The 24,925-nt window shown below is 33.4% G+C and overlaps 4 protein-coding genes across 4 annotated transcripts; 1 reads left to right on the plus strand and 3 right to left on the minus strand.

Moving 5' to 3' along the window:
* Nucleotides 1-4,698: 4,698 nt before the first annotated feature.
* Nucleotides 4,699-8,042, minus strand: LOC144569606 (lysine-tRNA ligase). The gene is made up of 6 exons (XM_078320053.1): nucleotides 7,710-8,042; nucleotides 7,193-7,342; nucleotides 6,706-6,964; nucleotides 6,094-6,312; nucleotides 5,875-6,017; nucleotides 4,699-5,152 (listed from the first exon to the last, which is right to left on the minus strand). The coding sequence occupies exons 1-6, from the start codon at nucleotides 7,986-7,988 to the stop codon at nucleotides 4,853-4,855; spliced, it is 1,350 nt and encodes a 449-aa protein (XP_078176179.1). The 5' UTR covers nucleotides 7,989-8,042; the 3' UTR covers nucleotides 4,699-4,852.
* Nucleotides 8,043-9,841: 1,799 nt separating this feature from the next.
* On the plus strand, nucleotides 9,842-13,797 carry LOC144569277 (protein RETARDED ROOT GROWTH, mitochondrial-like). Its single transcript, XM_078319544.1, has 7 exons — nucleotides 9,842-10,257; nucleotides 10,688-10,799; nucleotides 11,217-11,385; nucleotides 11,712-11,860; nucleotides 11,991-12,142; nucleotides 12,643-12,757; nucleotides 13,138-13,797. The coding sequence occupies exons 1-7, from the start codon at nucleotides 9,971-9,973 to the stop codon at nucleotides 13,273-13,275; spliced, it is 1,122 nt and encodes a 373-aa protein (XP_078175670.1). The 5' UTR covers nucleotides 9,842-9,970; the 3' UTR covers nucleotides 13,276-13,797.
* A 390-nt stretch (nucleotides 13,798-14,187) lies between these two features.
* On the minus strand, nucleotides 14,188-17,193 carry LOC144569278 (uvrB/uvrC motif-containing protein). Its single transcript, XM_078319545.1, has 10 exons — nucleotides 17,067-17,193; nucleotides 16,054-16,389; nucleotides 15,909-15,968; nucleotides 15,733-15,824; nucleotides 15,559-15,637; nucleotides 15,390-15,483; nucleotides 15,182-15,294; nucleotides 14,981-15,026; nucleotides 14,811-14,851; nucleotides 14,188-14,595 (listed from the first exon to the last, which is right to left on the minus strand). The coding sequence occupies exons 2-10, from the start codon at nucleotides 16,363-16,365 to the stop codon at nucleotides 14,443-14,445; spliced, it is 990 nt and encodes a 329-aa protein (XP_078175671.1). The 5' UTR covers nucleotides 16,366-16,389; nucleotides 17,067-17,193; the 3' UTR covers nucleotides 14,188-14,442.
* A 2,003-nt stretch (nucleotides 17,194-19,196) lies between these two features.
* On the minus strand, nucleotides 19,197-23,422 carry LOC144569387 (Amino acid kinase family protein). The gene is made up of 12 exons (XM_078319714.1): nucleotides 23,188-23,422; nucleotides 22,756-22,983; nucleotides 21,815-21,912; nucleotides 21,689-21,731; nucleotides 21,526-21,587; nucleotides 21,371-21,427; nucleotides 21,248-21,283; nucleotides 21,036-21,113; nucleotides 20,553-20,619; nucleotides 20,141-20,203; nucleotides 19,802-19,905; nucleotides 19,197-19,463 (listed from the first exon to the last, which is right to left on the minus strand). The coding sequence occupies exons 1-12, from the start codon at nucleotides 23,327-23,329 to the stop codon at nucleotides 19,371-19,373; spliced, it is 1,071 nt and encodes a 356-aa protein (XP_078175840.1). The 5' UTR covers nucleotides 23,330-23,422; the 3' UTR covers nucleotides 19,197-19,370.
* Between the last annotated feature and the right edge of the window lie 1,503 nt (nucleotides 23,423-24,925).

The raw sequence follows: 24,925 nt of genomic DNA on the forward strand, positions 1-24,925 counted from the left end.
CTAGTCAAGCCGGGAGGTTAGCAGCCCGGAGAGCATTTTCTTTTTTACTTTCTGTATAAGTAAATAATTTAAAGTATTGATCAGTTAGTGTTATTGCTAGTTTCCATCCTTTCTTGTTCCTTCTTTCCAAGTTTTGTTTTTATATATATCTCGTGAGATTGTGTTAAAATTTGATGTAATGGAAAGGATTTACAATGGAGGATGTACGTAGCAGGTCCCAATTAAAAAAAAAAAATGTCTTGTTAATTAATTACTACTTATTTTTGGATGCTTTCTTGTTTGTGTAGGATTTGTATATCTCGCTAAAAGTCAATTAACTTTGTACATCAAAACATAGTTAACTAGGCATGTGTGCACACAATATGTTTTGTACACGCTTGATATTTCTATCATTATAATTAGTAAACAATCAATTAGTGTCATATAAGATGCCATAGAACAGTTGATAGAGATTAACTTTAAAGTTTCTATTTGTGATGTATCCTAAAATAAGCTTATATAATATTGATTAAATTTTATCATATCACTTATCGGGTATCACTTGTTATATGGCATGGATGTATCGTTTGATGATATATCTTGCTGTTTTTTTTAGTAAAGGTTGGAGATCAAGCAATCTAACTAATTAATATCGATATCATTGTTATTATAACAAATAATTTCTTCCATCTGAATTTTAAACTCATGACTTCTCAGTTCTCACATAAAGACTATGTCTTTGCCACTAGACAAAGACTGGTTCTTTATCTTGTTGTTTCAGTTCAAATTGAAATTCTTTTCGTTAGGTTTAATTTCTTTGAGCCGAATTACAAAGTGACCACATGAACCACAAGTTACTTGATTTGAATTAATGTGCATGGCTCGCATGACAGTCAGTCGCCCCTTAATGGGGTGATTGACCCCCACACATTGTATTGTTCAAAATTTAAGAAGAAGTGTGTGTATATATATTTACTTTCTAGAAATTAGACAGTTGATATGTTTATTCATTTTGACACTCATATTTCGTGCTTAAATTTTCTATTTTGACTCCCATAATTATAAAATGAATAATATTGTTAAGCTACTCGCTACATGAAATATCCCAAATAGATCAAACAAAGGAACTGGACGCCTCTACCAATTAATCTATCTGCCTATTGTTTGTTAGAAAATGTGAGCTGATTAAATGGGAGGAAGAAAAAAAGGACTAAATGCAGGAGGCATTTTCGGTTGAATTGTTATTGCATGCATTGATGTGTTGTTGGCTTAATCTTGTGAACTCAAAGGTGCTAATAGTTAACATCAATTAATGTTCTCCACAGATGCATTGAATGCACACACGCCATTGTGCTGTCAAAGTGTCAAGTTCGAATGATGCAATCCCACCCCCCCACGCCCTGCCCCAATCCAATTTCCCAATTTTGGTCGTCTTTTGTAATGACTGCGCAAACAAATTGGCAAATTGTCACGCTGCTTTTAAAAGTTATAAATAAGTGAAAGAATAGTTTTAGCGCATATTTATTTTTTTGGTATATCCATAAATGTATTTGATATCATAACAATTATCGTTCAATCGAATTGTAGATGTTCTTCATTAGTAGAACTAGGGTGTTTTTAAGTTTATTGAATTCTTTTGTGAACTCAACTCTAAAATTCATCGAATTTGCTTCAAACAACGAATTCAAACTTGTTAAAATTCATCTAGATTACGAATGATGTAGCTATTTTAAATGGTACAGTAAATTTGTGCTATTTTAAATGTAGCTAAGTGAGGTATAATGCTATTTATACAATTCAGTAAATGAGATTCAGTAACTACTCGCTACATGTACCATCAAAATCTATTGTATTGATTTCAAACGATAAATTCAAGTCATTAAAACCCAATATATTTTACAAATAATACGTTTACATGTCAAACTATAAATTTTCGAATTAATTTAGTATAAAGTGAAGCGGTAAAAAAATAACGAAAAATGAACATATTAAAATAATTTATAGATCTTTTTATTTTGAATTAATTCAAAAAACTTTAAAATTTGACATGTAAATGCATTATTCATGAAGTAGATCGGTTTGAATTCGTCTTTAATTAAAGTCAATTCAATGGATTTTAGAGTTAAACTCACAAAAAAAGTTGATGAACTTAAAAACATCCTAGTTCTACTCAAACTCTTATATATTTGTGTTGTTATCACAATTACTATCATTTTTAGAATTTGGCTTAATGTGTTATTATTTACTCTAGTGACTTTATATTTTACTTTATTTGAATAAGACTTGAACAAATATTGAATCAGAAAATTTAGGAAAAAGATAACTAAAAATAAAAAAATATTAGTGAAGAGGTATTGAACCAAACAATTAATATACGCACTTCGTAATTTACTTCGATAGCATGATCATTCAGTTCAATGACTTTATCATTCAATTTATTTGAATAATTTATCGTGAATTGGTTTAGTTTAATAATAACCTTGTCGGTATAAAAAATGTAGGACCTGAACATTTTACAAAAATAAAATATATAAGATCTACATATAGATATTTTGTTGAGCAATTCAGGGAAAAGATAAATTTTTTTGAGTGAGTCTATGGTACTATGCATATTACGATTTGTTACTGTGCTACGGCTCTATATTCGAGTTTTCAAATTCTAACGGTCGATCCGAACCGTTCATCTTGTTGTCCATATTAATATGTGTTTGGAGACCAAATTTTACATTTTTGAAATTTGTTTACTATTTTTTTAGATTGATTGAAAATCACTGTTTTTGGATGGTTCAGAATTTTCAGATCAAGTGATTTTTTAAATATCTAAAAAAATAGTAAAATTTTTTCAAAAAATGTAAAATTTGGTCTCCAAACACATATTAATATGGAGAACAAGATGAACAGTTTGGATCGACCGTTAGGATTTGAAAACTCAAATATAGAGCCGTAACACGGTAACAACCAGTGATATGCATAGTACCATAGACTCACTCAATTTTTTTTTTGTCAACTTTCGAGAAGTCTTGTATAGTTGTATTAGCCCCTTGGATTTTTCGTGGCAGGATAATAGTTTCTTTAGACGGTTGGATTGTGATCGACAGACCGGATCGAATGCATCCCCCCTCTTGCAAACTGAATCCGGTTTGTTCATTATTGTTGCCGCTGATGTTTCAAATGTACATGCATAAGCGGATATTATTTGTTCGTTTATGAATTTATATTTAAAAATAAAAGAAAATTGTTAATTATCAATATTTGATATCATTTTTTTTACATTTTCATAAATCATAACAAATAGTAAAAAGAGGAGGTTTCAAATGCCTCTATCATGCCTCTATTTTTAAAAAAACTTTAATAACTAAAAATTTAAAACTTAAAAGTCAAAATAAAACAGTTGAATATGATCTACATCATTTTATCTATGTACATGTGAAATATTACGACATTTCAACTTTGTTTTGGTTGTCATCAAGAGATTGTAAAAAAATGTACTAATGTGGATAATTTCTAGACGTTGATTTTTCAACTTATTAATTTACATAAAAAAAAATTGAAATATGATAATATTTTATGAGCATATAGAGAAAATAACACAGATCACATCTAATGGTTTTATTTTGACATTTATAATTTAACTTTTGAGTTATTTAAATTTTTAAAAATAGAGGCATGATGGAGGCACAAAAAATGAAGGCATTTGAATCCTCCTTTAGTAAAAATTAATATTCTACAAGTTCATTATAAAATTAATTTACTAAGCTATTTAGATCAAAATTTGAAATTTATACAATAAATTGTTTAAGTAATAACACATAAGACCTTATGCTATCCATAGCATCTAAGTCTTACTCTTTAAATAAATTCGGATATTTAATCCTGGATTAAGAAAATTTCTTAAATCTATTTTCTTAAAATCCGAATATTTGTTTCGAAGACGTATATCACTTTGACTTGAACTTTGAAGTACAATATAAATTAAATTCTGCTACAAACCCAATTAATTTTAGATTAAATACTTAATTATATGTAATTATGTTTCATTTTATATGAAGATTTATAATTTTTGGATACATTTTGACAAATAATGCAACGATAGTATGATTGATTTTTGTTAGTTAATATATAACTTTTTAATTAATAAAATTGTTATGAAGATATTATGTAGATAATTTTTATGATGTATATATAATATAATGTTCGTATCTTTTTATAAAATAGGTGATAATTTTATTTTTAATATCCAAACTATACTCGTATTTGTATTTTTAATATGCGATCCGTATATATATTTATTTAATATCATATATAACGAGATTATCTGTATCTGAAAATTAAAAATATACGACAGGCTCTGAGTATCGGCCTCCGGTTCGGTTCGGTCCGGTCCAGAGGATGGTCCAATTAAGTGTAAACATCCAAAGTTTTGCTGTCCCTCACTCTGTCACTCTATTATTAAAGCCTTTATAGTTTATATGGTTCATTTCAGACCAAAATTAAACCATTAATCTATTGATAAACTACATAAATAAATAAAACATTAGCAAATAAATTTAAAGTAGAAAATATATCAATCACATACCTTAACAATCAGTCTTTAAGATTTTATCAGGCTTCTTCCGGTGATTCATTGGTGATTAAAATAGGTTATAAGAAAGAAAGTAAACTCTGGGCTAAGATTTTCTTTTTTTCTGTTTTATGTAGAAAACAATCTTTCAAAATTATCTATCAACAATTAATATGATCACATTTTGCCCAAAAGTTTCATATATACATTTCGCCTTCATAGCTATTTTTCTTCATTATGTAAAAAAAAAAATGAGAACACAAATTCTTCACATTTCTCACACACCTATCTTACAAAAATTGTTCCCACTGGTCACCTTTTTCGGCCAGAGACGGTTTTTTTAACAGCTCCTACTGAGACCAAGAACTCATCTAGGGACGAAAGTGTCTTCATATCATCAGGTGGGAAGTAGCTTGCGGCTCGGCCCATGAGAGATGAAAAGAGGATCGACAATGAAGGCCGTGCTGCAGGTCGTTCCCCAAGCAATTCGTCAAGAAATGAGAATGCTGTCAAAAAGTCTGATCGACTGGCATTTACTGGAGCAGCAAAGTGAGCTGGGATAATTCTCCTGAATTTCCAATCTGACGCTATCCTGTCTATCCAATCCCGAACCTAAAATTGTAAAAGAAAAATTATTTAATAGGATGGTTCGTGTTTTTTCAGTTACATGAGTGGAAGAAACAACATGTTAACTTCAAGTACAGATAACAACCCGTATTGTTTAACCAAAATCTTAATTGGAGATATGAAAGACCCCTGTATTTTACTATGGCTAGTTCTCAAAGTAACATCTATTCTTGCATTTGGTAGTAGTGTAACAAGTAGATGGAGTAATTTTGGATAAAGCAACCAAATTATCCCCGTATACTTTGTTAGCAAGTGAAGTAGAGAGGGTAAAAAAATTAAAAGTTAAAATTTGGTGATTTAACTTTCCTTATTTGTGGATTGAGTTCTAATTTTACTTCACCTTAAAGCACCGTAAAACACTTTTGTTTTGTGCCTTGAAACGCCTTAAAGTACTACTTCACTTGTCTTGAAGCATCTTAAGTCACTAGTACTTCACTTGCCAAACATTATGTAATAAGAAGTGAACAACCCCATGTTACTAATATTGCAATCTAGTCATGTACTCGGGGATTGAGGAAAAAAAGATCCTCTAACAGAGTACATTTACTCATCTCACATTGAGTAAAGAAATCTCTTTTTGCAATTTGGGGACAATTTTGGGGCTTAATTTTAAATTTCTCCTTTTTATTCATGTACAGATACAAACTTTATCTTAATTGCATGCAACACATACAAAAGAGCTACTGTATAGTCTGAACCAAGGATACCTTTTCAGGAACTTTACTGAATACCAAAGTCTTTACGATTGGGGAAACAATCAGCTTTTGAGACATTTGTGCAAAGCTTGCTTTAGGCTCTAGAAGATTTGAAGGGCCTAGAAACAATATTTGCAAGACCATCCTCTCCCACCCTGTTATCATGTGAAAAACAAAAGTCAAATGGAGTCAACATTTTCATTAACCAAGTTCAGAAAAGAAAGGTACTACCTTTCTGCTGGTTGAGTGTGTTATCGACCACAGGATCGTCAGGGACCTCTTTTCCTTTGCTAAGTAATTTTACTGCCAAGCCATTCTTTGCTGATTCTAGCAAGGATTCTTTGCTAATGCATTCTGGAGGTTGTCTTGGCACAAAAATTACAGCATCAGTGACCAGTAGGGTTCTTGATTTTTTGTGGTAGAAGGCCACCTCCACATAAGGCCCAATGCCTGCAGTTACAGCATATTTTAACGGTTTTAGAATCATTTAAGGAAAATATCATTATACGTAATAAAGACCTCGGCATAATGACAAGACATAAAAATAATCCAATAATACTGGTACTGAATGGTTATATGCCAATAAGAAACTAAATTTACAAACAAGCACCAAAAAAAAAAAAAAATGTTATGGGTACAAGATCCAAAAAGATACCAATTATAATAGCACCATCCAGCCAGTACATATCAGAATAATACTAAAGGGGCAGTCGCAGGTACGGACTCTTACCCAAATGTCTATAAAGATACTGGCTATAAATTATGACTTCTTCAGCACCATATATACCAATGCACAGTATCATCAGAAATATTACATAAAGGAAAGAAGAAGAAAACAAATACCAACTTCTGGAGAGCTGAGAACTTTTTGTTCGATCTCGTCAGACCAAGGGGTAGAGTCGTCCTCGTCTATTAAAGGTTTTGCACCAAATATTCCAAAAAATGCAAGGGGCAAATTAATGGGCCAGCTCCATTGCCTAGGTGCAACCCAAACTTTTGCTCGTGGAAATTTTCGTGAAAATGGCCCCACAAATATTTTGTGCTCATATGCAAATGTTGGAAGTATGATGTATTCTACTGGTGCATCCAATTCCTTCAATAGCTATTACACAAAAAATATAATAATAAGAATAAAAAAATTGAGAAAAAGAAAAAAACTTAAGTAATACACATTTATACTGAATCGAGCATGAGATCTGATAATGCTTACCCACAAACTTTCCAGATTAAATTGTATGGAGAGTCTACATTGTAAACAATTAATGGCACAGCTTGTGCAAATGTAACTTATCTAAATCTGAAGCTTTCTCAGGGTTATTTTAATTTTTACCTGAATGCACTCCTTGGTTGGTGCAATCGGTGCATGAACCCATAAGCCGCCTGATTTAAGCTTTATTACTGTCATGCGGATGTTGGTAGAAACACTACTGAAACCCAAAGCTTGTTCTTGCTCAAATAGCCATATGCAACCCTTCACAGCCTAGCAAATGGCACAGCACAAAGTCAAATTACTGATTTATCAAACAAGATTCAATTTCAGAAATTTACAATGACATATGGGAACATATAGAAATTACAATTAGGATCTCCTATTTTTTTTTTTCTCTTTTTGTAATTACAAGAGAGGCTCTACTCTGTTGACAAAATAAAAAATTGGCCCAACCATTTGTTATTTTTTAGAAAAGTTAGCACGATGGTTTTCTATGTGGTTTACTTTTGTTATTACATTGCATTACTACTAACTGCTTTAAGTGCTAAAATTTTGAATTTATCTAATATTAGAGATTTTTTGGGAATATTGGAAGGGGAGGGGCTCATTTGGGTATCTATGATAAATAGATTGCAACCTCAGTTCTTATTGTGCGCCGATTGAGGAAAGGACCAAGAGGAAAAGGGAATCCAGTGAAGTTTAAATAGAATCTCTCAGCTCCACCGCTTTTAACAGAGGCAGCCACCACCAAATCCCGCCTCCACCGCTTCTTAGTTCCATAATTCGATTCAAGGTTGGAACCGTTTAGTCGACCCGTCGCATTAATCAAAGATCTCTGTTGGAAATTTGAAGATAGAGGTGAATAATTTGGGAAGAACCTGGCGCTCTCGAGAGAAGCAGCCATGTTTGTCAGCATTTTTGCTCTCTCTCTGTCTTTCTCCTTCAGGCAAAAGAGGCTCTTCTGCAGTTCAATCTGTTACGAACCTACATCCTCTGAGATATCTCATATTTTGCGTGACTTTTTGGAAAATCTGAACCGTTCAAATACGTTCTGCACGAATCTCGAAGCTCAAATAATACTGGCCCCCGCGCTACCCCCGAATAGTGCGGACACGTCGGTCACGCAAAAGTTGAGATATCTCCGAGGATACGCACTCTGGTGTCTGGTGGAAGATGGAATTCAGATTCAATGCAATACCTGATCATGTAGCATAAGATCTGAGTCGTCCATTTTAATCTGACACGAATCTCAAAGAGGACCTATATTCCAATTTACAAATAGGTACCGGAAATGCAATGTTTTTGGTCCGGCTATGAGCATTCTACAGGGTTTAGGTACCGTAGGGATACTCGTGGAGATGGGGGAGGTGGTAAACAAAAGGTTTGGATTTGTACACGTGGGTGGAGCAAATTGTAAGTGGATGAATTAGCGGTCGACAAAATTCGGAAGTCCATGCAATGTCCGTATTTTGACGCTTGGTTAACAACTTCGACAAAGGTTCAGCCATCTTTGTTTCAAAATTCCAGAGTACAGACATGAGACATCTATGTCTCTCGCCTTGGCCATCTTTGTTTCGTAAATCTAACTCCGCATTCAAATATTTTGAAATAGTGAAAATTTAAGGAAAATTCAGAGCGAAGAGATTTTTATTTTTTTTTCCCGTTGTTTTCTTATATTTATAATGGAAAAACGTATTGTGTTGTGCTATGATTAAATTCGGAAAGACGATTACAACACGTTAGTTACGCCGTGATCATATTCAAAATTTATCATTCGATCAAGATCCGGTTCTAGTTAATCATTCGTGACTCACGTGATCACGAGTCGTGTCGTGATTAGATATTTTGTGTGGCGCGTCGTACCAGTTTTTGAAAGATGATCACCGCACGGAACACACGATTGACACACTTGTCATGTCATGTTGTGACAGAACTATATTGTATCGTGACGCATCTGGTTACAATGTAATTTTTTTACATCCCTAATGAAAATTCAATTCTAGTGTGCAACTATTCATTTGTCTTACTAAAAAAATGTATGCTTGTGTGATACTAATTAGAAGACTAACAGTTTTTCAAACTAGCTACATACTTTTTTATTTTTTTTTATAAAGAGTAGCAAGTGTACTTTATATATTTAAAATGAGTTTTAATATAAAAAAGATAAATTTATGATTTTTTAAAATTTAAAAAGATAAATATGATATTATAAATTTTAGAGAAAAATATACATAAATTTTTTTCTTTTTTTTCATGACAAACCCTATAAAAACTATTATATAATTTAGAATAAGTGATATATTAATACCTATTGTTCATATCTGGATTTCCTTATTATTAATAATGATAATCATAGCATAAAATGTAAAAAATCATAACATAATCTTAATAACAGTAACAAAAATGAGTATTCATTGGAAATTTAATGGGTTTTATAGAAAATTAATTAGCAGCTAGAGTTTTATAGCTAAGCAGTGTGTCTATCTTAAGATCTAAATTCTTATGAGGCAATCACACTTAGGGCCTGTTCGGCTGCCACTGTGTTCATGAGACTCTCTGTTTATCACAAATTCTCAGTTTTTGGAAGCAACCACATTTAGAGTTTGGAGATATTAACCAAGAAAAATTTAAGTACAGAGAAACATGGAGTCCAATTTGCACTCTCAACATTTTGGTCCCTCAATTTAACGCTTAGTTTAATCACATTCTTAAATCAGTTAAGTTTAGTTTAAGTCCTTTGCATACAAGGCTTAATCAATCTTTGACACAATTACAAAACATTAGAGGGACCTATACGTTATTTTGTTCTCTCAGAAATTCACTGTTCCCTTCTCGCCGGTCTCGCCTTTCTCTCGACTATTACCCTCTCTCTCCTCTTTCGCCCCCGTCGCGCTACAAATGAGGAGGCTTCGAGCTCTCCTCAACCTAAGTCTTTTAACAAGAAGCCCACAAAAGGCTTCCTCTTCTTCTACTATGGTGCCCCCATTCCAGTACAGCCCTTTGCATAATTATCTCACGAGAAGTGTAATATCATCCTTTCTGAGGGGCTTTTCTGCATTACCAGCTTCATCTGAACCGTACGAAGTAGGTTTTGTCAGCGGGCACAGAGACAGTCGGTATAGAAGTATAGATGAGGAGGATGTGGTTAGATATGTACCCGTTAAGGCTTACTTTCTCTCCACTAGGTATCCAATTGCTTTATCATTTTATTGGATTGAAGCATATTGCTTTGTATTACGTCCTTTGCTCAAGGTTTATTTATATCTAATTGATCTTTTGTTATTTTAATGAAATTGCACATGAACTTATAGAGACCAATTTGGATAATTTTACCTCTTTTCTTTAAACTTATAGAGGGAAATTTGGATAATTTTTTCATATATGTACGTCCATTGTTAAGGGGTTTAAAAAGATTGGAAATTCCAGGAGCTTCATCTTCGATTTCTGTATAAAAGTTTATTAAAACCCTAACAGTGGTCATTCCCGTACTGCTGCTTAACAATGTACAATTATGTTTCAGTACCAGTACAAACTAGCTAGTATGGCATTCCCCAACAATTTCGGCTGAATCTGATTTGTCTTCTGTTTCTCCTATTTTTATGTTTTCGGTGGTAGTATTGATTTAAAGAGCTTACAAGTAGAGAATGCATGTGATGTGATTCCTCCATCATCTCGATCGTTAAACTACATTGCTCTTCGCTACTCTGATTTTCCTCCTGAAATTACAGTAAGTTTTTTCCTCAATTTTGCGATCTTATTTGTTTCATATGGTACTGTAATGATTCCAGATAAAGACTGGTTTATAGAGATTTATTGCTTACTCTTTTACGACAAAACCCAAAAGCCCATGTATACCTAGATACCAGACCGTTCTAGTGCCATACTAATATGGACTAGCTAGCATGTTCTACGTTGCCGGATGGTTTTCTTAATGGACTTTATCTGTGAGACACATGTAAAATTGGATTTAGCGTGTACAGAAATGTGCAGACCTGGAATCACCGGACATATTCCTCTATTCATACCATTCCTGATGAGTACAATATCTAAGTCCAATTATTTCTTTCTCCATAATTGCTTTCTATCTCTGAATTGACCTAATATGTCTTATATTTCTCTTGATTATCTTATTCTTTTGTTTTAGGATATTGGGATAAAGGAAAACAGGGATCATAAATATTCTTACAGATATGTGGTAGTATTTCAATATGGCTCTGCTGTTCTATTCAACATAGCTGATCATGAAGCTGAACAATACCTTGATATTGTCCGAAAGCATGCGTCTGGTTTGCTCCCTGAGACGAGAAAAGATGGTAATAAAAATTAAGTATCATTAGATTTTTCTCAATTTACTGATACATGCCGTAACTGGCAGCAGGCCTTCATGTCTGTTTGTATACAATACTTGGGTCCAGTCCCGGTGTCGGCACCATTCTAACATTCATTTTATTTTTTTGCTATTGTTTGGGTCTTATTGAACTAGTTAGAGACCAATTTTCTTTTGTCCGAAATTATTGCCCCAACTGGAGAAGTAAAGTGTAATGTAGTAAAGACATGCCGATAGATGACGACTATTAGATTTTATAGGTAATTTGGAAGTTTGAAGGATAATTATTAACCTTTTTTTTTAATAAATTAGACTATGCGGTAGTAGAAAAGCGATCCCTGCCAACTTGGATGCAAGGGGGTCTGGATTATATCATTCTAAAAAGTTTGGATATTGATGGAATTCGTATAATTGGAAGTGTATTGGGCCAAAGCATAGCTCTAGATCACTATATTAGACAGGTAGGAAATTTATTAATGTAAAATTAACATTCCTACTCTTTTGTATTTTACATATTAGTATATTACATACAGAACCATGTGTTATTGAAAGTGATTTTCAAGAATAACATATCTATTTTTTATTATCTAGGTTGATGATATGGTGGAAGAATTTACTGACATAAATCGAGTAATGGAGAAGACTGGTAATTTTGACATGAAGAGAAAGAAGCTCTTTCAACTGGTGGGGAAGGCTAATTCTAACCTTGCTGATGTCATCATAAGGCTTGGTCTTTTTGACAGGTAAATAAAATCATACTAAGTTAGCATCAGATGTACTCCTGCAAAACATACAAATTGCATGTATACCCTCTACGAGGATCCATATCAGGAACTATCATGGCCTGATAGTAGGCAAGTAGGCCTGACCATTCCTTTTATAATTTTCATTCTTAGATACCCAAACTAATTTTCTTGCCTGTTTGTCTCCATACAAATGAGGCACAAAAAAGGGATATTAGTGTACTGGCTAATAAACTCCCTCCTTGTCTGTTTCTATGTAAATGACAAAGGAGTGGAATAATCATGGTACTTGAAGAAAAATTACGAGAGGGCATCTCTTGAACCTTTCATATCAAGTGGGGCATTATGCCAATTTGTGGAGCACGAATGATAAACTGATGTGGTTTTGACCTACGAATAATTCTTCCTAGTTTTGCTAATATCTTTAATTCATATCTTGGCTTTTTTTGAACTTGTACTCATAATGTGTTAATATGAATATTTTTATTTAATGTCACTAGGTCTGAAATTGCATGGAAAAATGCAAATTATGCACAGATATTGGAGTATTTAAGAGAAGAGTATGAACTTAATCAACGATTTGGTAGCCTTGATTTCAAACTGAAGTTTGTGGAGGTATGATTCTCTCCTTTTCTTTTATGTATTAACTAAGTGTTAAATCCTCAGTTCTTTTTTCCCATGACAACTTGAGGTGTCCTTTTTTTCCCGACCCTTGCAAATATTGGTGTATTTTACACAGACATTGCAAATATCTGCGCATCTTCCAAATTATGAGAAGTACCTTTATCCTGTACCTTGAACCTCACCATCAACAATTTCTCTGCACAAAGATGGAGAAATTGTTAGATGGCGGGTACAGTTGTTTCTTTCTTTTTTGTAACCTTTTTGTAAGTTATTAGTTGTCGTGCAGGGGTTTAGGTTCTAAGTTTTGTTGGGCGGTGGAACGGAAATTTCCATTTTTTTTTTTTTTTTGACTTTTTGTTGGTTTGTTGCAGCATAACATACATTTTCTCCAAGAAGTGCTACAAAACCGAAGATCTGATCTACTCGAATGGGGTGTCATAATCTTATTGACCATTGAGATTGTCATTTCCATGTACGAAATAGTTAAAGATGCCTACATTCCTTCCTAATTTTCTTTGGGCCCCATTTTGTGCTCTCCTTTTTTATTTGGCTCCTGAACATCCCTGTTGAGTTTGGGTAAATATTAGTCTGCACTCCATGTTTTTGTGATATTTTAAGGTGCACCTGTTATTGGAAATTATTTTCTTACCTCACCTCTCAAAGATTTCAACTATTTGGTGGTGAACTAAGATCTTGAATGCAATTCCAAATTTTGCGGTGCTTTTTAAAATATCACAAGAATAACAGGACAGATTGAGATTATGAACTGTCTCTTCCAGCAGCAATCTTTTGCATTTTTTTTTGAAGCCACTAGTTAATTTTACTTTTATTTGAAGTTTCTAATACCTCTTCATTTTTTGCACCCTTGCCTAAGAAGGCTGGCTGATTTTTCTAAAATGCCTATATAGCGATGATAAAAGTTTTAGATAAGTTTCAAAATAATTTATTTACTGTGCTTAAGCACATGTATGAGAATTGGGATATCTTGTATCAAATATTTAGATGTATTAGATTTAGAGAAATATAGATGTTTATTTGTTGTTCTTTTTTACAAGTAGCTACATTGTTTATGATTCAATTACATTACAATTGGAAAGAAGTGGAAGCAAGTAGCATTTTCCGTGTCTCCAAATATAGTTATAAGACTAGGTGCAATATATTCAGAATTGATTTGGTCGGAACTGTTAAAAGCATCCCTAAATATATGACCAATTCTGTGAGTACAAGCCAACTGCAGGTGATCTCCTTAGTTACTATATACCATAAACCAACTTTGCTTAGAACATAGATGGCTTCTTGAGCATGGAGCTTAAGATGCTATGGTCTTTAAGCCCAGGATCCTAATCAGCTGCATCTGCAGCACTCAGTAGCCTGTGCTGCAAAGAACGCTGTAATGGAAATGATACAAAATAAAACAAAACTGAGGCATAAATGCAACTCAAACGCACCTGCATTTCAATTATGACACAAGGCATTTATAATTTCTCTTCAGATCGGCCAGAAATAGAACATCTAACCTGTACATTGATGTTTTCGAGAAATAAACAGCATCAACAAAATTATAGGATGCTTCAAAAATAGAATTAATTACATGTACATCAATGTTTCTGCGCATCGACTATATAGACCTCTCGAGATGGATATAACCAGCAATAGGAAACTAAATGATAAGTATGTTATGCATCTCCAGTGCCATCATCACCTTGTTCATATGGTGATTCGTAACGTGGTCGATCGAATTTTTCGCGAAGCTGTCTTATTGGAATGAAGTCACCGGCTGTATCAGTTCCGTAAAACAGAAATTGTGTGTATGGATGGTCAAATCTTCCCTACACATCAATAGAAAATGAAGAGTATAAAAATATGTTAATTATCGAAATACAAGGCCAAGCTATGGTCTATCCCCTCTATACAAGCCTAATTTTAGGTTAACTCTCTGTCCACATTTGTACAAAAATCATTTTTAGGTTACGAGTTTGATGAAAAGGAAAATAGAATGAAGTCTTTAAAATAATGTTTTGTAATATATATAGAAGGCACTTGCTTTATCTTGCTCCTCACTTGCTAAGAGATTTTCCTCTGCCACTGCAATATATCACAAAAAAAAAGGAATCAACCAACAATCTAATCTAATGTATAAAGAACAAAAGTTGAACATGCATTTCCATTCAAAGCATCAGAAGCTTGTTACTGACATAGGGGAAAAGGAGTTACCATAAGCAACAAGGAGATTTGGGTCTGCATATACATCTACAAGGACCTGAAACATTACATTTTAGAAGTAATTATCCATTTTTAGTTTTCTAAATAAAATAAGTTTATTCTGTATCTCAGTACATACCAAAATGTGACATTTGGTACAAGTTTAATTAAAACCATAATTCAACATTTAAAAGACTAGAAATATATAAAAACCTGATAGAAAGGTTGGTTTGGGCCTTGAGACAGCTTGTCAATATTAGCCTTCTCCATCCATGATTTTGATTCACAACAAACTGGATCCATCCCGCAAATAACAGCTCTATACCCTGCAATGAGGTAAAAGAATATACAAAAAAAACTAGGGATAAACAACAAATGAATACTTCACAACTTTGTAAGGTAACTTGAAATTTATACTCACCGAAAACTTTGTGTTGTACCTGCTGCCCCAACCGAAATGCATATTCTACATTTTCAAATGCAAGTGCCTTTGCTGAAGCCGTCAAAGCCTCGGTCTAAAGAGAAATCCCCTAGGTAAAAGAGTAAATAAAAAAGTAAAAGGAAATAACAAAGAAGCTCGGATTGAATACCTCAAATTTAGATACTTCATCACGTAACTTTGCAGCCACATCATAATTTTCACTCTCAATTGCCTTTTTTATATCTGCACTGCATAAGAAAGAGAAATCAAGGCAAATTACGAAATAATAATAATACTAATAGTAATATGTAGATTTGAAGCTAGCTGTCAAAATTTAACTCACCGTAGAGTTAAAATTTTAAGTTCTTTATCTTGGGCCTCACTCTTTGATGAACCCCTCTTAGCTTGCTGTTGCTTGGTTATACCTGCTTCCACCTTCCAAAGTACAATTATCTCAATGCATAGCATTTTTACAAATTACTCATTTTTTAAATGTAGCGACAAGTAAAACTTCAGTACCTCATTTAGTTTATCTCTAAACATTTTTGCAATGTCATACTGCTCCGTATTGAGGCAATACTGACAAAGGAAACAGTAAAAGGATAACCTATTAAATAAAAATAATTTAAAAAAGTAACAAAGAGAAGGTGAGAAAAACTCGCACCTGAACCCGGGTCTCCAAATCCAATTGAAAGTAAAAAAGCAAAACGTCCTCAAGAGCTGCTTCACTGTGCTCTATGCTTGCATTTGTGCTCTTACCACCTCCCCCACCGAAAAAACGCCAGGTGGCTCTGACGAACAAATCACCTGATTTTTCTATACAATTATTCCCCAGAAAAGCCTTCTTACAAAACAGTCCTGTAAATGTTGAACTTCCAGCAAATGTACTGCAAAGCCCACGGTCTGTTTTTCTCCAGAGAGAGGTATTTAGAAGAGGTGCTCCATTTATTGTAGCCAAATTGCATAGGGCTTGCATAGTTTCACTGTAGAAATTTCGTCACTGAGGGAAAATCGTGCTATTAGCATACATGGGGTCATGTGAAGTCTCGGGGTAGGATAGCAAATAACATTAAACCCAATACATTTTGTACATCAAATCACATCCAGTCAAAGTTTAAGATATGTTGATTTAACTGCATGGAGTTAACTTATTGCGATGGTACAGTGGTTATGTAATTTTCGATTAAATATTGAACAAAAAAATACCAAAAGAATAGACAGACTATTTCTTCTCATTTTTGCACTAAACATAGAGTTGCCTAAATCGACAAAAACAAATATAGAAACTTTCAGAATACAGGATAGTTATATGACAAAGTTAAGTGTGCTTTATAGTCTTTGTTACTTGACTTGTTCTTTTTATATAACAAAGTTCAACATTACTTGCAAACATTGTAAAAAGTCAGGTTTAATTAGTGAAAGCCCAATAACACTTAACTTTTAGGAGCAATGAAATTACCTACTGTCTTAACAGAAAAACGATAATACAGTTTATGAGAAAAGAAAAGGTAACTTATTATCCTATATTAACCACAAGAACTAATCAGTCTAACAGTGTAATTGCACTCTCGGCCTACCAGGCAACTACTGAAACATTAATTCGACTTTTTTACTCTCTGTCTTTGAGTAAATATGATGCTAAAAGGAAGTAAGAAATAGAAGCGCGTTAAAGCATACCAAGAGATGAACGAACGCAGCGAAAGGGAGCGCGAGAGAGAGAGGAGCTTGTATGTCAGAGATCGAAGAAGAATTCTGGCGATGGAGGGAGGAGATTAGGAGAAGATACGGACAAGGAGAAATTACAGGACAGGAGACAAGTGGGCTTTGTTGGGCCAAATTCTTCTTTTATTGTTTTTAATTTATTTCTTTTTTTAAGTGGGCTTCAGCCATAGAGTATTTGGAGGTCAGGAAGCATGTGCTCTGCAACTGAGGATTGGAATATTTTCATTTTTTTTATATCTCAAGTCTCTACTTATTAATTGTTTAACAATATTTTTTAAAAAAATTGTATGTCAAAATAAAACTTTTAAATATGATATATATTATTTTTTATACGTACACATAAAAATTATCACTTTTTATTTTGATTTTATATACATCAAGAAAAAAAATCTTCATTCAGAATTTATCCACATCGATGTATTTTCATAAGTTCTTGATATTAATTAAAATAATATCAAAATATTGTGATTTTTTACAAGTGCATAGCGAAAATAATATAGAGACATGTCGTGATCTTTATTTTGACATTTAACTTTTAAATTTTAAGTTAATTGAGTTCTAAAAATAGAGATATGATAGAGGCGAAAAAGGAGGCATATGAACCTACTCATTTCAACTCTCAATTAAATATTTTCCTTATTAATTTACATTTCAGCAGCATAAATTGTCAGAGAACACCTTCATTTACATCAATTTCTTATTGTACTGATTTGAGTGGTTACCAAAGAGAGCGACCTGGTGAACTCCGAGTGCTGATGCACTGTCAGACGTCGATCTTATAACGGGCTGAATTGATATTTAAAATATGGTTAGCTTCGGATAGAAAACTTTCCAGTGAAAGACTGACATTGATTTATTAAATAGAAATATAAATGTTTTTAAAATAAGGAGTTCATCTACCCAGCTGACCATAACTTTCACAAATTTTCCGCATCTAAGTTTGTTTTACAATCTATTTAAAATGTAGCACAAGTAAATCCTTCAAGAAATTATGCAAAAAATGGTGAGTAGAACTAGGGTGTTCGTAAGTGAACTCAAATCTAAAACCTGTTAAATCTGCTTCAAATGATGAATTTGAACCGTTGAAACCCGCATACCTTATAAGTGATGCATTTACATGTGAAAATTTTAAACATTCAAATTAATTTAGTATAAAGTCAATCGATCAAAATTAGAAAGTTAATAAATTAATTTTAATGCATTTATTTTTTTAATATTTTTTAACCACTTAACTTTATACTAAATTAATTCGAATATTTAAAATTTTCACATGTAGACGTATCACTCGTAAGATAGACGGATTTCAACAGTTCGGATGCATCATTTAAAACCGATTTGACGGAGTTTGAATTTGAGTTCACCAAAGGACTTAGTGAACTTAAGAACACCATAGTTCTACTCGATTATTGAACATGTATTGAACTACCAAATGAATGGGATGCCCAAGAAAAATCACATGGAACAATTGATAACCCCGAAAAACTTGGGACCCAAAATAACCTGAAAATGCCCAGAACCTGATTCGACCAGGTTAAAAAACAAACTCAATCCACCTGTTTACCACGTTACCGTATTACAGCCTAATTGACTTCTCTTTCATTATTACAGGCCATAGTGAATCAAATAGCAACCAGTTGTTTTCCTGGCAACTAGAGGAAATAAAATCTGATCTGAAAATAACTGACCCAAAAGCCAGGTGACTGAAACCTGACCACCTGAATCTGAATGATCCATACCTAAATGCTTGAAACCCAAAAAATTACCCAACCCCCAAGATGACCAAACTTGACCTGATTGGAACTCGAGACAACTGTGACCTAAAATGAGCAGACTCAAATAACCTAACTGAAAACTGAATGATCCAAAACCCGAAACCTGACCAGATCCAATTAGTGAAGACTCAAAACCTGAAAGTGACCTGAGGTCAGATGACCCTAAACCCAAAGAGAATAATTTGAAGTACGGCAACCCAAAACATGAACCGACCCTATCCGTAAACAATTCGAGACCCAACATTCATCCAAAATCAAATGGGCCAGAACTCGACCCTGCACACTCGATTGTACTCTACTTGACACCATAATATGTAGCACAGAACAATGAAATAATTACTGAAATGAATTGGTTGAACAATGATGCTCAGATTTCAGACTGTTAATAGAAATGCATAAATCCAGCAATAAATAGCATCAACAATGAAATTAGTATTGACTATTGATGGATAAATAACACATTGTAGGGCCAAGCAGAATTGGAAATCTACTTGTCAGAACGAACAATGGTGCCAAGCCAATCATCTGGGTTTTCATGCACTTCTCCTTGAAGTGCTCTTAAAGCATGCTCTGTACCAACCTATAAAAGTTGGTTTTGCAATATCATCATTAAGGAAAGGGTTAAAAGGAAAAAGAATATGCTTCATACACAGAAAATACCCATTTCTTTTCCTATCCGTCTCTTTTCATTCTATGGTAATTCATGGTAAACTAGCTTCCCAGATTGGTGCCTTATACTTCCTGGTACTGACAAATTTGTAATTATTGCATGTAACTATTTGATACTGTAAATTTTTGGCAAAGCTGTACACTCACTGATAACAGGGGTATTTTTGTCAAGTTAACCTATACAATGTATTCTCTGTACTATCCCTTAAAATAACAATGAATGCACTAAAATTAAAGGAGCATACTTGCCTTTGTAATATAGACATCAATTCCTAGTTTTGCAATTATAGCAGCCTCTATAATTTTAGCCTCCATACCTCCAGTAGTGTCATGAGCAGCCATAGTTATCTTAACTGCTCAAGCAAAGAAGAATATTTGTCGTTTCCAAAAAACTATTAAATAGTGGAAAATGCACTTAGTCCTTCCTACCATGATCATTTTACAAAACGATGAATTACATCCAACCATAACCATTTAGCTGGTTTTATGAAATTAATCCTTCCTAAGAAGATTCTGACATTCTAAAAATGAACTTTTCAGACATGTACATACTATTGTTTTGTCATAATTGCATTAGAAATAAATTACCTCCCTTTTCAGCTTGCAGTAAATCAGGTTTCATCACAGTCCAGCTTCCATCTTCTTGTACCACTAGTTAAAAGTTTTCAAGTTAAAAGAGAAGATTGCATCTTTTGGTGGGTTCACCTAAATTTCAGGCCAGTGTACCAGTACCACTTGACCAGCATTATTATACCGAGAGTCCGAGACCAATAGGTTAATGGTTCCCTAAATATGATAAAGCCCAAATTTAGGCAAATTAAGCCAGAATTTAACAAAATATACCTGCATTAGCTAACAGCCTAACACTAATGTAAATAAACATAGTCTACATTTACCTTTTCTTTTTGTTAACTAAGCTGAGCACCAAAGCAGGCACAGGGGAGAAAAAGAGAGAGAGAGAGAATAAAAGATGGATATATGAAAGGAGTAAATAAGATACCTATTTCTTTAAGAAGCACTGCATCTGGATCTGAAGGTGGTCGATTGTATACACCAAGCACATCTGTCTATATTACATCAAGGATCCCAAAAGAGAGACAAGTTATAAGCACGAGTACATGACATTATTTTCCTTTACTGCATTATCAATTTGCATCTATTTGCATCCATCTTTAATCCCACTCATTATGTCTCATTCAGGCCTCGACCTCCTAAGTTACCAACTGGGCGGTACAAAAGGTTCTTATTACATGTTTTCCCTTAGAAGATTCTAGTATCAAACTTGACTTAAAAATTGATGAAAAGATAAATTAGTAATTTGGTTGGCTCAAAAGATTAATATTGTGACATAAATGATGGGAGAAAAAATTTATCAAGACATTTGAGTGTAAGACATTAAACATAGTCAAGTCTACTTCATATATATTCACACAGTGTGATCAGCAATTAGAAATAATAGTAACAAACATTATTGTAAAATTACCAGAAAGACGACATATTTTGGAGTTAATAGCTCAGCAAGATGGCGTATAATTACATCACCGCTAAGTATGGTACAATCCTGCTCAGTTTATTCCTACAATCAGTGTGCATGACAAAAAAAGAAAGAAAGAAGAAAGCAATGAAATTACAATATTCTTTCTAGTAATTTGAGGAATAAGCATAAGAAGAGAGCTAATAATAAACATCAATTACCAGTGCATGGTCCAAGACTGCATCTCCGTGCAAAACCTAAAATAAAATGCATCATAACATTTTTGTAGCAAGAGGAAATTAAGAGGAAACATAATCTAATAAATTTTTACCAAAATTACTTACAGGGACAAAACCGGCAAGGAGCGAGTCCACAATTTGAGACGAATCAGCTGATGCAATCTGAAATTGTCAATTTCAAAACTTGAGCAAGTAACCAATTAAACTTTGGAAGAAGCTAATGCATGAAAAATCAGTACGATGAATTATTTATTTCTAACATCTCTTTGTCGAGTTGACCATCCACATGCAAATGGTGACATTCCAACAGCGGGTATTCCTTCTGAATGAAGAAAAAGATAAAAGAAAATTCAAACACATTAAGCATTACATCAAGTCCAATAAACCATATATTTTCAATTTTCTTAGTGTCAAATACCAAACCTCTTGCTAGGGCTCTCACTATTTCAAGATTGAGGGATGTAACCTATATTATTAAAAGAAACAACTTAAAGCAAACATTATGATTGTAGCATAATAGGCAAGTTAATTCTATGCAACGAGAGGTACAGAAATTCGTGTGGCTACGAAGCCAGCCTGGACAAGTGGCGAATGCAACCCTCCTTTATGAACGCCCGATTTGCTTGCTTGAAAGTGCCCAAAAGAACCTTAAAAAAGAAAAGAAACATAAGTTACAAATTTAATTAGGCCGAAGCATACAGTTGGTCTCCACTGTACCTGGGAAACATAAATTTCGCCCTGGAACAATTCAAAAGAAGCAATTTGGTCGGTTGATGAGTCAATCAACTAGACAATGAAGCGCATAGTGCTCATTTAGTTTTTCATAAACAGAAAACATACTATATCCCTTTCCCCTTGCAGTAAGAGATACCACAATTCATTTTCTCCCTAACTAGATGAAGAAAGGAGATCGAAACATGGATATAATAATGGAGGAGGAATACAGTGAGCAAATGCAAATGCAAATGCAAAAAATCTTAATGCAACTTACGGTGCCATATTATTCTTGATTGCCTCTATGGATGGGATTCAAACATTATGTGTCAATTGATCGCTTTGTACAAAACTTCATAACATATTGAGACTAGAAAGTAAACTTGGAAAATATAAATTCATTTTTTTGAAAATTTAGAAAGATGGAACACCCCAAGTATAAATTAGAAGGGCTGAAAGGCTGTCTCAAGCTCCATGCCAAACAACAACTACCTCAACCTTTTCATCCTAAAACCACTGGGACTAGCAAACCCAAATTCAAATTCAAGCTCCTAAATCTAAACCTAATTGCTAATATGCACATTCTCATACTGAAATTTAATCTCAAATTTTCCAAGCATAACAAGTTTTTTAGTGCACAGAGTTATCATCTGAAATTAGGTTCTTTTTAGATATACCACCTACTTAACTAAAGAGAACCATAGGATTGTACCCAACATTTTGAACTGTAATTTCCAAATTTTAGATCATAAGAGAGTGAAGAAAATTTAACTAACCAGCACCATGAACCACAATGAAGTTGGAGTTCAAGTCATCTAATGAACTCTCTCCAATCTTACTAACATCTCCCAATTCAATTTCATTTCCATTTCTCCTACTCCAATCCATTCCAATTCCATTTTCACTCTGAGGCATCATGGCTTCCCTCAGTTGAAGACAAACTGATTTCAAATTTGTCTCACTTATACTTTCTAGCTCATTTTTGTTAGTAATTGCAGCACCGCCTAAAATCATAAAAAAGAAAGCACATCGTCAAATTCACCTATTGCTTATTTTATTGAGGTTACTGGCAAGACCATTAAAAGTAAAATGGGAGAACCTCCAATGACGTGATATTTTCTTGCATCCATTAGATACAAGCACCAGGGCTATATACGTCAGAATTTGTTGTGTTTGCAAAATTACTACGAATCATCAGTATACATTACCTAGCTTGACGATGCAACGAAGAGGCGTTTGTAGCCTTGCAATTGAAGTTTTAAGCGAAGGGGTACCGACCTGAGCCGGAGCCGGAGTTGGAGTTGGTACTGGATTCGGATTTGGATCCGACTTCTGCTCGACTCCTTCCATCGATCTTTACAGTCAACAGTAGAAGCCTAAAGGAGTACAGACGTACAGTAGACTAATATTATGATCTCGGAACTGGAAGTCTGGAAGATGAGGGGCCCGACTAACCTAATTTTTGGGTTTAGATGCGAACCGTCCGATTCGAATCCAAGCCAATCCGGCCGAGGTAGAGCGCAAGGAGCCCCTTTAAATTAACGGCCCGATTCAAATTGGACGATCCAGATCTAAACTTAAAAATTGAGTTACTTTAGGAGATCCGTCGGAGGGGCCAAACTGCCGAAATTTTTATTAATAAAAAATTATTATAAAATAAAGATAAATAAACATAAACAATAATAAATAAGATAGAGAAAACATAAAAAATGACAATCTCTTATTCATATATATATTTCTAATGTGTGTACAATATAAGATTACATAACATTTATTTATAGGTTACAAATTGTGAATAAAAAACCATCTAAATTAATTATAATACTAAATGGGAAAATGAATTCCAATAGTAATGGAGATGGTGGAGAATGAATGTTGAGAGTTATGGACATCCACATTAATAATTTATTTATAACATTCCCTCTTAGATATCTATTACATAAGTATGTCTCATTAAAATCTTACTAGGAAAACCTCTATGTGATAAAAACATAGTGAAGAAAAAATAGTACATTATTCTTTTAATACGCAACTAAAACCTTACTAGGAAAACCCAGTGAAAAAAAAAAAACTATGGTTAAGGAAAATATAGTGCATATTAACTCCATCTCATGACAACATCAATTAAGACCTTTACATCGATGAACTAGTTTTTCAAATATTGTAGTATGAAGCGCCTTAGTGAATAAATCTGCTGGATTCTCACTTGAACGGGTTTGCTGAACATTAATAACATTATCTTTTTGGAGATCATGTGTGAAAAGAACTTTGGTGAAATATATTTTGTTCTATCTCCTTTAATGTATCATTCATTTAATTGAGCAATTCATGCAGTATTATCTTTATATATGATCGTCGGGATCATTTCTCTAGAAGACAAGCCACATGTCTGACTAATGTGTTGAATCACTAATCTTAACCAAACACATTCTCGGCTTGCTTCATGTATTGCTAAAATTTCTCAGAGTTAGTGAAGTATATGTTTTATTCCATTCCAATGTCTTTGCATGGGAGAAGAACTATATCTTGCTAATAAAGTTATAGCAAATGATATATCAGATCTTGTATGTCCAGCAAGATACATAAATGTTACTATTGCACTAAGATATGGTACTTCAGGATCAAGTAGTTCTTCACTACTTTCTCAAGATCTAAAAAGATCTTTATTCACATATAATGATCTTACAACTATCAGAGTGCACAATGGATGTGATTTTATCCATATAAAATCATTTTAACACTCTTGCAATATAATTTTCTTGATGCATAAAAATGTCATTTTAAGATCTTCAATTTGCAATCTAAGACAAAATTTTGTTCTCCCAAGGTCTTTCATCTCAAAATTTTCCTTTAAATAATTTATTGCTTTCAGAAGCTCTTCAGGAGTTCCAATAATACTTAGATCGTCAATATAAAATGAAACTATAACAAAATCATTTCTATATC

The sequence above is a fragment of the Carex rostrata genome, chromosome 18 (genome assembly GCF_964058835.1).
Source record: "Carex rostrata chromosome 18, lpCarRost1.2, whole genome shotgun sequence".
Taxonomy (NCBI): domain Eukaryota; kingdom Viridiplantae; phylum Streptophyta; class Magnoliopsida; order Poales; family Cyperaceae; genus Carex; species Carex rostrata.

Excerpts from the sequence above, each read along its gene's own strand:
- LOC144569277 (XM_078319544.1), top strand. The coding sequence starts at position 9,971 with ATGAGGAGGCTTCGAGCTCTCCTCAACCTAAGTCTTTTAACAAGAAGC. Across the intron at positions 11,861-11,990 it reads TAGATCACTATATTAGACAG|GTTGATGATATGGTGGAAGA; the intron begins GTAGGAAATTTA and ends TTTATTATCTAG. Across the intron at positions 12,143-12,642 it reads AGGCTTGGTCTTTTTGACAG|GTCTGAAATTGCATGGAAAA; the intron begins GTAAATAAAATC and ends TAATGTCACTAG.
- LOC144569387 (XM_078319714.1), bottom strand. The coding sequence starts at position 23,329 with ATGGAAGGAGTCGAGCAGAAGTCGGATCCAAATCCGAATCCAGTACCA. Across the intron at positions 21,284-21,370 it reads TCCTTGCCGGTTTTGTCCCT|GTTTTGCACGGAGATGCAGT; the intron begins GTAAGTAATTTT and ends ATTTTATTTTAG. Across the intron at positions 21,114-21,247 it reads CAGTCTTGGACCATGCACTG|GATTGTACCATACTTAGCGG; the intron begins GTAATTGATGTT and ends TAAACTGAGCAG.
- LOC144569606 (XM_078320053.1), bottom strand. The coding sequence starts at position 7,988 with ATGCTGACAAACATGGCTGCTTCTCTCGAGAGCGCCAGGTTCTTCCCA. Across the intron at positions 6,018-6,093 it reads CACACTCAACCAGCAGAAAG|GGTGGGAGAGGATGGTCTTG; the intron begins GTAGTACCTTTC and ends ACATGATAACAG. Across the intron at positions 5,153-5,874 it reads TCAGTAAAGTTCCTGAAAAG|GTTCGGGATTGGATAGACAG; the intron begins GTATCCTTGGTT and ends TTACAATTTTAG.
- LOC144569278 (XM_078319545.1), bottom strand. The coding sequence starts at position 16,365 with ATGCAAGCCCTATGCAATTTGGCTACAATAAATGGAGCACCTCTTCTA. Across the intron at positions 15,638-15,732 it reads CTTAAAATTTTAACTCTACG|TGCAGATATAAAAAAGGCAA; the intron begins GTGAGTTAAATT and ends TTTCTTATGCAG. Across the intron at positions 15,484-15,558 it reads ATGAAGTATCTAAATTTGAG|ACCGAGGCTTTGACGGCTTC; the intron begins GTATTCAATCCG and ends ATTTCTCTTTAG.